The sequence below is a fragment of the Vanellus vanellus genome (assembly GCF_965231255.1).
Source record: "Vanellus vanellus genome assembly, chromosome: 3".
Taxonomy (NCBI): domain Eukaryota; kingdom Metazoa; phylum Chordata; class Aves; order Charadriiformes; family Charadriidae; genus Vanellus; species Vanellus vanellus.
The window spans coordinates 32,276,827-32,290,704 of NC_138907.1; the positions used below are offsets into that span (position 1 = coordinate 32,276,827).

Sequence of the window (13,878 nt, forward strand, 5' to 3'; positions counted from 1 at the left end):
CCAGGATGGCATTGGAGAGGTGGCTTCCATTAAAATGGTGTGTGGTTTGTTTCCTGAAGTAATTCTTTGATTTTTGTTTCTTTCTTTGTTTGTTTATTATTAGCAAATGAATAGTTTTGGTGGGGTTTTTAACCACCAGCCTTGTCAGCCTGCCGTTTATCCCTCATAAGGACACTAATCATGCTTGCTTTGGGCAGTGCAATGCAGGTGCAGGCTTCCCTGGTATCCTGGAACACAGCCCAGAAAGAGGTCAGGAATGTCAGTGGGCTATGAGGGACCTTCCTCTTCCCCATCTCTCCCATATGAAATGACTTCTCTGTGCTGCAGAGCTAGGAGCGAGCTCTGTGGGTCAGCGAGGGGATAATCCACTAGTCCCTGGGCTGGGCTGCCAATGTGGCATGAGCCAATTCTCCACGTTGCTCCTAGGTTAGGTCCCCAAAACACTATCTTCACGTTGCCTTGGTTAATGGCTTCTGCACAGGCTAGCAAACTCAGACTGCAGTTTCATGCTTGGCATAGTCTGAGAGGGGCAGTTCTGCCCTGGTTGTCCGTCCCTGTTCCCTGCTTTGCACAAGCCTGTGTGAAGGGCCTCCATACCTGGTTCTAGAGACACTGCAGCCTTCACTAGCCAAGTAGTGGCCACTGTAGTGCACGCTGCCTGCTGTGGACTAGAAAGTAATGTCGAAGAAGTCCAAGCTGGAGAAGCGAGGGCTTTGGTTTTGGTCCAGGCTCAGCTCCTGCCATCAAATCCTCAGTCCTCCCTCAGTGTATTCCCTTTCCAAATTAGGAGTCTACTGTCAACGATGAGACTAGAAGCTGCAGGATGGAGGATGTTTTGTGTGTTTGAGCACCAGCTCACGTCATGGGCTCCTGATCTTTAGTCCTCTACATGCTTATAGTCACGATAATAACAGAAACAATTACTACTTTTTCAGTGCTAACCTAACACTCTCCTATTGTTTGGAAAGTGGCAATATAGGAACAAGTTGGGCAACTATCTCCCTCACCTAAATTACCTAAAAATAATGCTTTAATGGGTTTGTCATGAGTTAATGTTTTAGAACTTCGATAACTGATATGGAAAAAGTAGCTCTTAAGTGACATTTAATGAAGGAGCATGTAAGTTGTATAAGATCCTGGCAGTTGTGTTTCTCATCCTTGTTCCTGTGAGCCTGGCTTAGTCAGGCCAGCATTGGTGTGCTTTTTGTCTAGTTTTGGTGTGCTCCCCTCATTACTGGACTAATTTTCTGTAGGAGAGAACTGGGTTTTGTTCTGTGCTTGTGTGTGACTCATGGCGAAGGAGTTCTGTAAAGTACAATCTAACAGTTGCTTTTCTTTTTGTATTGTGTGGTTGTCCTTAAAGAGCACGTGACTTGGCCCCAGAAGATCACCAGATCATCCTCTACCTGTCACTGCAGCTGGCTCTTGTCAGACAGGTATGTGCAATAACTGGCAACCACTGAGTCATGAGAGGGTGGGAAAAGGACAGTCCTATTGAACAAGACCTGGACTTGCTAAACAGCTTCCCTTCCTTCCTATGTTGCAGTTGCTAACGATCAATCAGAATATGTTTGTGTAAGTGGTTTTCTTTTTAATGATTGTTATTTTTTAAACAGTAATTCTGTAACACACAGAATGACCTCTCCTAGGGCACGTATTCAGCTCTAACTCATGAGCAGTGCTGTTCCCACTTGGGGCAACTTTGTCCGGGTGGGGCGAGCGAGATGTGTTTATTCCTGTTCCCTGGGTATCATGCTGTGTCCTGCTGCAGGCCACTCCAAAGGTTCTCTCATTACTGCCCAGTTCTGTATCACGCCAGATTGCACGCTCTCTGCGCTGGGGATTGGTTTATTCCATACTTGGGCACGTTCGGCGTCAGGCTTTGATGGGTGCTGGAGCTCTGCAGCGAGTGGGATTAGTTGGCATTTGAATGCTGCTGCAGGTGTTAACTTATAAAAATTAAGCTGATCAGAAAATACACTGCACTGCCTTTCAGAAAAAGCATTTGGGCTGTGCTTTATTTTTCTGTCCTTTCTTTTTATAATTGGGATGTGTTTTATTTCTCTGTCCCTTCTGTTTAAAAGCCAAAGTCTTTATTGGAACAGCCCCTATTTTTTAAATGCCTCTCTAGCTAGATTTGAAATTTCATCATCGTAGTTTCCTTCTTTGGCAGGCTTTCTGCTTGCTGCAGTTTTCTCTCCGTAGTCTACACTACTGTCGTGGTGTCGTGACAACTAGAGTCACACAGTTGGATCCTTCTTACTTTCCTGAGCTAATTAGGGGAGCTGTGTGTTCATTAGGTTAAGCTAATTGTTCCAAGAGAGCACATTCTTGATAATGTCACTTTGTAACCCTTTCATAATGACAGCAGTGTGTTGTGAGGAAGCCTGCAATAAGAAAGGATAATTAAAATAGCTTATTTAACTTTCTCAACTGCCTACTGTCTGCTTTATGATGCAGTTTGCTCAGAGTGTTTCATTAAAAAATATCCGGCTACGCTTCTTTCTCTCACAGCTTTTGCCTCTTAGGGAGGTTGTGTGATCTGCTGCCTCTTCTGCTTCTTGCCATGAGTAAAAGCATTCAAGCTTTTCAGCTGCTATCCTTAAAAATAAAATGAAGATATTTGTGGTCATTGGTTCTTTGTTGTTTTCACCGTTACCGGTCCACTGCATTTTAACTCATTACCCTTTATTTTTCTCCAGTTGTAGCCTGTCTTTACAGTGTTGTTTCATATGTCTCATTTCATCATTTCCCTTCCCTCCTGTTCTTTCCATTCAGTCTCTTGTCCTCATGTTCACTTTCTCATTTGTCTACCTCACCTGTGGATTTTCATCCTTGATGTTCTGCCAGTCTCCCCTGTTACCATAGATGTGTGATCTGTGTTATGTAGTGTCAGCCTGACCCCTGCAATGCTGCTCCTGCTCTTCTCCATCTAGTGAGATATAAATCTTTAACGCATGCTTAGAGAGAGAGGAGATACCTGAGACATCTTTATTTTTAGACTGCTGTAAAATATCCTACTCTTCTTTTGCCAGTTTACTTAATGATAAACATTTGGTAATGCATTTTTAATATCCTTAGTTATTTAAAGTATCTAATATATTCTCTTTCTGATTAACTGAAAGATAAATGATACCTTTTTTTGATAGATTGCATTAACTATTGAACGTCACTGTTAGGGCTTTCATCAGGCGATGCTACAGTACCAACAAATGAGGCCACTGCTACACAGTAGGTTATAATATAATACCTGACTGTTACTCTCAACAAATAGGCCTTTTTATTTCCATAGATAAGGGCAATAAAGAAGGCAACCTTACCCAACACTGAAAAATCTAGGTATCAGCTTGCATAGATAAGAGAGCGTTTTCATGGGACAAGCAAGAGAGGCAGCTGATCGGTAGAGTGCCAAGCAAAGTTGGAGCAATTCATCTTCCTTGGAAGACTCTAAAATATTTCCAATAGCACTTGTCTCTGTCAGCACTGGGCAAGGGAGAAGGGAAATGGAAAAGCATAAGCTTCCCTCTGACACGCGATGAGGACGTGACGAGGAGGAATGGTTATAAAAGGTTTTTGCAGAGTTGGCAGTTGAAAACCACCAGCAACCAAAATGAAAGATGATGATGATGTGCTTCATGCTTGTGTGTGTGTCTCTGTCTTAAAGACCACAGGAGTCACGGGGAAGACTCCAGTGACTCCTGGAGGGTCTTGAATCATAGAATCGAATCAGAATATTTTGGGTTGGAAGGTACCTTTTAAAGGTCATTTAGTGCAACTTCCCCTGCAATAAGCAGGGACATCTTCCACTAGATCAGGTTGCTCAGAGCCCCATCCAGCCTGACCTTGAATGTTTCCAGGGATGGGGCATCTACAGCCTCTCTGGGCAACCTGTGCCAGTGTTTCACCACCCTCAGTATAAGAAATTTCTTCCTTCTATCTAGTCTAAACCTTCCCTCTTTTAGTTTAGCCATTATCCCTTGTCCTGTCACAGCAGGCCCTGCTAAAAGTTTGTCCCCATCCTTCCTGTAGGCTCCCTTTAAGTATTGAAAGGCCGCAATAAGGTCTCCCCAGAGCCTTCTCTTCTCCAGGCTAAACAACCCCAACTCTCTCAGCCTGTGCTCAAAGGAGAGGTGTTCCAGCCCTCTGATCATTTTTGTACCCCTCCTCTGGGCCCGCTCTAGGCCAGCCCCACAGCGTTTTGGGGTGGATTTTTCAAGCAAAATACAGAGTAGAAGACCCTCCTCTGTAAGGAGGGTCTCAGTCTGGTTTTCCCAGTTGAAAGTTGAAGTGTCCTGAGGCTAAGGTCAGTGTTTGCTGTGTTGGTGATCTCCACCTACAGTGTCTGACCGGCAGCCGGCCGAGCCAATCGACAAATGGGACTTGTAACTCCCAACTCCCCACAGCTGGTTCAGCTGCTTCTCCTGTTTCTGTGGTAACAGCATTTGGATCAGCAAAAACAAGGTAGAATGAGCATTTTAAAGCTCACTGATTTTAATGCCTTGCCTTGTTTTTTTAGCAGGCCAGTTTCTATGGAAATGACTCAAGAGAGTCAGCGCTCTTGTTAATTTTAAGTGCTGGTTCCTTTCTCAGTTTGGGTGGTGGTGGTGTTTTTGACTTTGAATGCCATGTAAATCAGTACTGGATACATAAAAACAACATATGGGGGGTTTGTACTGTTTTAATACTTGATTTGATTTGACCTTTCTTTGCGTGAAAATAGGAAGGGAAAGACAGCCAGGGGCCAGCAGCTGAGAATTAGAGGTCTCACTTATCAATTTTCATCTGTGGGCTGCCAACTAGGCCTGAAGTTTCAAGTGGCAATATCCAAAAAGCATCTACTGCCTTCCAGAGAGCCTGGATGTAAAAATAAGATAAATGTCAGTTAAGACAGCGGAGAAAATATTTCAGCTGTTTTCTCCAGTTTTTATTCTGGTATTAAGAAGGCAAGACTGTTGTCTTTTCTTTCCCCGGGAGGTGCTTCTTTAGGTGGCTGCTGGATGTGGGTAGTTGTGGTCTGTGTTTCTCCCAGGCCAGCTAATGCCTCCTCTGCTGAACAGCCACATGCTGCTTTTCTGTCTAGGTCCTGGCCTAGATTCTTCTGGTGATCAAAACCAGCTTGTAGTAAGAATTAAGTTATTACTTAAACTCACAGCTATGTCTGTGCCTGTTTTTCTGAAGTTCTGGTGGACAGTAGCAAGTCTGTTTTCAATGGAAGTTCTTGCCAGGCAATAAAGCTTTCTCCTTTCTATAATCCTAGTGTTAGAAAAAGAGATGGAGAGGGCGGTTTTAATGGTTAATTAACTGTAACTCACAACTGATGTGAAATTATAAGGCCCGAAAACACCTCTTATGGGATCCTGCTTCATTTACCATTCTAAATACGCAAGTGCATTCTGCTGCTGGGAATTATTTTAACACTCATACTCTTTTCTTTTTTATACCTACAATTGTAACATCCCAGCATTGTTTTTAAGGAAGCATATAGCATTATTGAAATAAATCCTATTATATAAGAGGCACCCTAAACAATCCATATAATGGCATTATTTGGTTAGTGCTGCAAGATGCTATTTCTGGCTTACTGCAGTATCTTCGCTTCCTAATCAGTGTGATCTGAATATACCTGTGTGCCATGCAGAACATGTGTGGTATATTTATTAACAGAAAGATGAATCAGAGAAGGGTAGCATCTTCTAATTGCAGACCCTGTTTGGACTTGCAGTCCAGCTGAAATAAGATTACTTTAAAGCGCAGCAGCACTTGTAGGGAATTTAAATGAGCAGCCTACCTCTGATACAGCCCTGAAGTTTCAGGGTGCCATCTGGGCTGCTAGCTTCCATCTTTCTCATATTACATAGTTACTTAAATAAATAAGCTGTGGCATCTATCAATAGATTGATGATCTCTGCTTTTCAAAAGAAGTTTGTGTTGACTGCTGCCAAATATCTTGCTTTTATTATTCTAAAAATTTAGTTTGTATTTTATTGTACCTGGTCTGTTACAGGTTGTTTTGTATAATGCTTCCCATAAAGAACTAGAGTCTCTTCATATTATATATAAAAGGGTATTTTTTCTTATCTGTGTTTTGTCCACTGTTTCTAATTATGCAGCAGTACTGTATACGCTACTAATGGTGTTACAGCACTAAGGAATCTTTTTGGTCTCAAGTTAAACAATCAGATGTCATTATTAACTTCCAAAACCAACCATTGCCTGTTACTCTGATGGTTCTAGAGGGAAGCACTGAAATGAGATGTAACCATTGCAAGCCCTGTGCTACAGAACGGGGAAAATTATTTTAGATTATGTCTATTTCAACAGTGTGTGGCTGCCTGTTCAGCAGGCACAGATTTGCAGGAGTGATCACAACTGACTTTTGTGCTGCTTTATTTTGTGTATGTCACAACAGTCAGAGAGGTTCTTTGATATCTGGCCTCTGTTAGGGTTATGAACTTGCAGTTGTGTGATCATCAGACATTTACACATCTAAAGCAAAGTCTCAGTGACTTAAGTTTGCACATTCATGTGCAGGTAAGGTCAAGTATCCTTACAATTTCAAAGTCCCTCAGTGAAGACACTAGTTGCAAGTATCATTCTTTGTCTGATTCATACTAGCAAATTAAGGTCACCTTCCCAAGTCTTTGAATAGAATCATAGAATAGTTGAGTCTGGAGGGGACCTCAGGAGGTCACCCAGTTCAATCCCTGCTCAGAGCAGGGTCAGCTGGAACAGGCTGCTCAAAGCCCCCTCTGGTTTGGTTTACTGATTTTCTTTTTCTTCTAATGAACTTTATTTTTCCCCAAACTTGGAATTTCTTTATGACTATTTGTGCAGGTGTGAGATAGAGGAATAGAAAAAATAGGAAAATAGAAAAAATAGGTGATTTTAGTCCTGAGTGCAAGAGGAGTCTCGATAGCAGCTTTGTTTTAGCAAGTCAAATTTATAGACTTCTGGTTTAAGCCAATGTGTTTACCTTTGCAGTAGGCTATAATAGCACGTGGTTAAAGTAGCTCCACTGACAAGCAGTAATTCATTAAAGCCGAGCACTCAATCATATATCCCAACCTGAATCTAAGCCAGGACGTTCAGCAGTTTTGAAGCTGAGCGCCAGATGCCAGTCTGGGGTTATGTCTGTGGAGCAGTCGCACTGGTCTCCAGGCTTGCATGGAGTCACCAGTAATAGAGTAGGTTAAAGTACTTTGGCTTGCATAGGCACAGTAAGAGTGAAGTGTCATTTGGACATTAGAATGAAGTTGTCCCATGAACAGAATATATACCACGCTCCCAGAAGTATACCTGGGATCTAGATAATTGGCAGCCTCTGTTGTAACTGCAGGCAGTGTAATTGTTGCTTTCCTTAGTTATGTACTACCTGTTTTCCTGAGTGATCTGTGGAAGCAGTGGGAATTTGACACTGGTGGTATGCAAGGCAGGAGAATGTCTGCAGAGCTTTGCGAGATGGGAAGTTCTCATAGTAGGAAAGAACGAGCTACATTCTCCATCCCTTAAGGGAAGGAGAGAGAAGATATATATGAGAAAAATAAATTTATACATTTTTCTGATTTGTTTTCTGCAGGCTTCCAGGGCCAAACACAGATCTGGAATAATTTCAGTAACAGTAATTTCAGACACTGGAGAATCTTAAAGATTCTCCCTCCATAGAAAACTTACTGGTAGCCAAAGGAAAGAAAATTTACGAAGAAATTCCCTTTTGAACAGAAAGCCTAAACCAGATTATTGGATCACAGTATGTGATATACTTGCATTCATTAGAGATGTTAAGTTTTCTGGCAAGTGGGACTTGATTCTAATGACTTGCTGCTGCTGTGAGTGTCAGAACTCCTCTTTACATCACTGCTTGCAAAGATATTTCTTTTTCTGACAGTATTTTGAATCTTGACTCTCTTACCCTTGAACGTTCAAACTTAATTTTTGTGTTCTTGATCTAAATCATGAAAGGCCTTGTACAGCCATCACAAGAGACAAAATACAGTAGAGATATGTAATGCTGTCCCCCAGGTGAAGGTCGAGCCACCTACCCTAGAAAATGAAGTTCAGAATCGGGCCTTTGTAGTGGATCTGTTTACAGTACAGAAGCACCATGTCAAAGTGAGAAGGGGGTTGACTGGGTCAGGTCTGCTGCTCCTTTTTTTATAAGCAGTGATTTAGTAATGCTGCAGACACTTTTCTTTAGAGTGTGTGTTTTTTTTTTTTTTCAAGCAGTGCAGTCTGTTAATTTTGTCAAACTGTTCGGATAGTAGAAGTCTTTCTCATAGGTGCCTAAATAGAATTTCTTCAGAATTTCTAATTACTGTATTTGTTCTTACCTTTTGGATTTAAAGTAGGACTGAAGGAGAAATGTGTCTCTCTTTATTTCTACCCCATCTCCTCCCAGATTTCTGATGCTATAGAACATCTTCAAGAAGCACTGCAACTGTGCAAAGATGACATGAATTCACTTCATCTACTGGCCCTCCTCTTTTCAGCTCAGAAGCACTATCAGCATGCACTGGATGTTATCAACATGGCTGTTGTTGAGTACCCGGAAAGCTTTAGGTAAGAGTTATTGTAGGATGTGATACATACACTCAGGTATGATCTGGTCATTAGCTTTGTTGTTCTCAGCTATATACAAGGAGCCTGTTAAATCAAGTGTGCTACTGGTGTATCACTCTCCTCCAGGGTGTACTGTGAAGCTAAAATATGTGAGTCTCAGGGTATTCTTCTAATTTTCTGTCTTCATGGTCTTTCTGGTTTTAAGACTAATCTTTGTGCTTATTTGCTTTTCCAGTATTTGTCTTTTTGTACTGTGCTGATGGTGTCTTCTCCCATGTATCTCCCTGTACTTTTTCGTATGTTGTTTTACATGTGGAGAAATGAGTGTGAGACAAGTATGATGAAGTCTGTCTGTATCACAAATAATTTAATTGGTAAACTTCCTGGTTAAAAGCAAACAAATTCTTCATGTATCAGCCATTCTTTTGATGCTCATATATGACACAATTTGCTGCAATAGCACAGCTGGGGGAAAAGATCACTTGAAAATCACAAGCTGCAATAACATATAGCTGAAAGGATGGTTTGGCTGCCTAAGAGCAGGTTTGAACCAGCACAGACTTCTTGGAGCCAGAGGTTTCCACTCTTCTGTGTTTGACTCAGCCGTTCATCCATCCGAGGGAGATAAATTGAATTCCTTGTGATTTACTGTCATGACCTTTCAAAACAATGAATTTTTCTGTTCTGTGCAAAAATTAAAGCTACTGCAATACTTTCTGGTGATCACATACTAGCTGAGTTTCTCAGCCAAACTGCAGCAAATCCTGTTGCATTGCTGGAGGACTAACTTCAATTCAGAATTGCCTGTATTTAACTGATGGTTTAAACCCATGCAGCATTGTCTTTAGACAGCCTGCTTTCTCAGTGGAGAGAGGGAGCAGCCTCCACAGGTGTAGTCCAGCAGCTGAGTGGGACATTGTCTAAACCAGAGCAAAGAAAGGTCACAAGTGAAATTGATGCTATCTAAATGTGAGCTTGAATGCTTTAGGATCTTTTAGAACTGTGGCGCTATATCAGCGTATAATGCTCTTCATTGTAAGCTGCATGTTGCCATTTAAAATAGCTCTGCTGCCTGTGGTTTTGGGGTTACTTTGCGTATGTGAGGAGCTAAGACTGTCACTGCACATCTTTGAGAATGAAGTAAAAATTAGTAATAGAAAAGCCCTTAAAATGGTGCCAACATCTCTTCAGAGTGTGAACATGGGTATAATTGAAACAGGAAATACTCCAGTGGCTGCTAAATTGTATTTTGTGTTTTGAAAGTAATAAGCATAGTAAAAAACCTCATGTTGTACAGTCAAAGGTCAGATGTTCATTGAGGACTACAAATACTTAAAGACAGATAAGAGAGAGGTGGAAGAAGAAGAAACTGGTTGTTTATGTGAGGAGCGGGGTATTTGCGATGTCAGATAAACTGACTGATCCATCAAGTCCTGGATCTTTCCTCCAACACTTACTGATAATTTATGTTTCAGGGGAGGACAAAACAAAGAAAACATGGTGTGCAAAGTAGCTTGGAGGGCTGCTGGGTGGGTTTCTTTATGCTGTCTGGTAATCTGATTTCCCCAAAGCAGAAAAGAATATTACCTTCTATGCTTCTATCAGCGCCAATCTTCATGTGCGGAAAGCCTTTGCAAGGAGTAGCAGAATAGGTTGTTTCTGGTAGAAACAATTAATATTGGTAGTGAAAGCCACAAGTTCATGCTTACTCCTAGACACAGGCTTGCTAGAGTGTGTGCTCTTGGAAGAACCCCTCTTTGCTCCCTGCATGCATGTGGTACATAACACAGTTAGCAGTGAAACTCATTCCCAGGTACACAGGGATGCTGGAGTAGGTGCTGGTTTCTTGCCTCTGCTGCTACGACTAGCCTGTCTCAGTGTGGGTCTTCCTCCAAACCAGCCAGCAAATAACTAATGAGTGAGGGAATGGAAAAAGAGTTATCAGGGTTGCAAGACAGAAAAAAAAAAAAAAATTAAAAAAAGCATTTCTGAAGAAAAAAGAACAGGAATCCAATGAGAGGGGAAGCAAGAAGAGTACCAGAATACATCTATACTTTGTACCAAATCTGAAATTGTTCCAGACTTTCTAGAGGTCTAAAGTACAGTTTATGCTATGAGGGCTTTACTGCTGTGTAAAACCTCTTTGAGAGGAGAAAGACCTGATGCTATTGTGTATCTCCAGTTGTTACTGCCTTATGGAAAAATTGTAGTAAATTTTACTATTGCATGGAATGACTACAGGATACTTCATGTAAATAGTATAGGCAAGTTCAACTGCATGATTTTAAAGCTGTATTTTAAAGTGGTTGATTATTTTTCCCAATTCACATTGATATGAACCAGGCAACTGTGTAATGTGGTGCCTGCAGGCTCCCTTATTAATGCCAACTCTTTTTGGAAGCATAGTTTGATGGCATTGATCAAGAAAACAAAATGAAAGCTGCATTAAGCGACCTTAGGGCTCTGTTGATGGCAAAAAATGTAAACGTTACCTGGATGTATATCCTCAAAAAAAGAAAGAATAATACCTAAAAAAATTAAGGTCTTAGCTTACCCAAACTACAGACATCTCGTGCTGTTTCATTGGTCTCTGTCTGTATGTAATTAAGATGAGTTTGTTCCTGCTTTTTTATTTTCATGTTAAATTATTTCATTATGTATTTTAAAGAAGGAATCATTCAGGATGTCATGTAGTTGGTTAGTGGTTGAAGCAACTGGAAAAAATATACTGCATTGCTCAGCTAACACAACATCCTTTGGCATAAGCCATAAGCCCCATAATACTGACCCGAATGTGTCTAGAAGCACCCCCTTGTTGGAACGTTTAAACTTAAACATTTACTTCACATTTCAGTGGTCGGTATGGTGCATAGGGAGCAGGCATATGAAAGCTAGACACTGAATACAGTGAGGGATGAACTGGAATGTTTTGGATTGAGCTGTTGGAGAAGAATGTTGAAAAACAGCTGGATATCCAAAAGCACAAATTGTTCAGAAAAATTAACTTGGGAAGATCACTTCTGCTTGAAAGATGGCACATAGGAACAAATGCTTTACATTACAGTCAGTGAATGACAGAATTTGAGCACTTGGATGTACTGTCAAGCAGGGACAGAGGAAGAATGAGAGCTAGCTATGTTGGACATAGTGCAAGATGGAGTGAACCAGAAGAAATACACTGCGTTGCCATGACTATAAAAGATAGAAAGAGTAGCAACCTTTACATGGGAGGTACCACCTGAAAAACTGCTGACTCCTATGGAGGCAGGCTGCCCAGGATAAAACTTAATGTTTTTACATCCTGTCAATGTTGGTACACCTTTTAAAAGAAGTTAATGAATGCAGAACCAACAGCTGGTTTTGGTATATATTTCAAAGCACTATCCAGCACATTTGGGAGAGAAGACTCCTGATAGCATCAGGTATCTCCTGATAATAATGCCAATAATGGTCAATAATACCAATCATAAGCCTTTCTTAAGATGGATTCCTTCAGATTTTTTTTTCCAACTGAAAGGATGTCTTTTGGACAGTGTTTTATCTGGGACTGGCTGTGATTACCTCCCCTGACTTGTCTTAGGGAGGATCTTTTACCTGGAAGAAATAATATTAGTGAGCACCCCTCTTAGGCCCCCAGGTGATCTTCTTAAAATAATGCATTGTTTATTTAGAAAGAAAGTATTTCCCTTTTTAAAGTCTGTATTCACACCTCACAAAATCTTCCATGCAGAAGTCCTGTAGGTCTGGCAGCCTGCAGAACCCACCACAGAGTGTGGCTGACACACTCCTTTATCTTCAGCTGGTAATACATCCTCCTTCCTGTTTTGCTCGTGTAAAATTGACTTTGTTCTCTTGACTCGCCCACTCTTCCAGAGACTGTTTTGCTCTCTGGTCATCTTTTAGCCCTAATTGGTTAGCTCCCAGCACTGGAAAAAAAAAATTACGATCTGTACCTAGCCTGAGGTTGGAAATAGGATATCAATTTTATGTATACTCTATTGCTTTGTAATTGTTCCCAGACTGCTTATCAAAACCTATTCTGATGTTTGCCAGCTTTTTTTTTGTCTCCTGGACAGCCCCCCATTTAGAACAATACATTCTTTGGCATAACGTACAACAACTTCTAATCGCTGCCCAATGTGACAGTGAATGTTTTGTTAAATGATCACGTCTTTATATCTGTAGCAGTTCTGCATCTTGCACAGGAGTTGTAACTCTTTTAAACTAATAGCTGCTAATATTCCTTCTCCTCCTAAATTATAAGTCACTATTCTGTTGCTTTCAGAGTCTCAAAACTAGTTTTAAAGAGAAATAACAGAAAACTTCTGGGAAGCGCTGCTGTTCTATACATAAAGACTCAAAAAGAAGTGAGGTGTGCTGGTGTTTCAGAGCAATGTAGCTGTCAAATGCAGATATTTTGTTCTACCCAGATATTTGCTATCACAAAAGTAATTACGGTAAATGTAGTGCAGAAAAGCTTAGAAGGCCAAGAAATATTAAATGTTTATCTTGGAGACCATCAATAAAAAAGGAAGTAAATTTTGCACGGGCAATTGTGTGTGTTGCCTTTGTGGTGTTTCAGCAGAAAGTTTTGGGGTTTTTTTTGCTATAGCCAGCCCTCAAAATACAAACTCTTCTTCTAGATTAGAAGTGTCTTTCTGACAGCAAATGTCCTTGACTTCATCACTACTACATTAATTTCATTAAGGACATGTGAAGTAATTGTCTGGCAAGATTTATTTGTCACGGTCTGATGCAGTCTTACTGTGGGGAGAGCTGTTCTGTGGTGTATAAGCAATGTCATTTACCAGGTGCTTCCACTCCCTACAAAAAAAAAAAAACAAAAAACAAAACAATGCAAAATCAGGATCTTAAAATGCATGATTAAACTGGTATTTCCAGTTTGAGTTCTTTTTCCATTACTTGTAAGGCTATTTCTTGTATGTTGAAAAGAAACAATTTATGCCTTCTTTGAGCAGTATCTTTACGGGCACTAGTGGAGTACTGAAATATTGTTGACAGCCATAAAGTAGAACTGTCTTTTTGCCTATAATCTTTATGGGGAATAAGCTGTCTCTCAGGCGATGGTCTGCAAACCTTTGTGTTATCCCTAGTCTATACTACAATTTTTGTGTCAAGATAGTTGTACTTCCCACCCCTCCCACCTCACCACCAGGTAATACGATTGTGTATGCTGTAGAATGGTTCTACCACTTTTCTCGCGAAAATGGTGGTGACCTCAGCTTTAGAAGTATGGCTTTAGAGAATCAGATCAGCCTGTTTATATTATTCCAGTTCATCATTAGGCAAGAGGCAGTGAAG

The 13,878-nt window shown here is 40.9% G+C and overlaps 1 protein-coding gene across 2 annotated transcripts in view; it reads left to right on the forward strand.

Annotated features, from left to right (window-relative positions):
- Positions 1 to 13,878, forward strand: part of TTC7A (tetratricopeptide repeat domain 7A) — a gene marked incomplete at its 5' end in the record, with an annotated part of 176,490 nt that overhangs the window by 78,678 nt on the left and 83,934 nt on the right. For both annotated transcript variants that reach the window (XM_082480621.1, XM_082480622.1), the window contains 2 exons: positions 1,364 to 1,436; positions 8,396 to 8,556. In XM_082480621.1, coding sequence (XP_082336747.1) covers positions 1,364 to 1,436; positions 8,396 to 8,556 — 234 coding nt within the window. The remainder of the gene's footprint in view (positions 1 to 1,363; positions 1,437 to 8,395; positions 8,557 to 13,878) is intronic.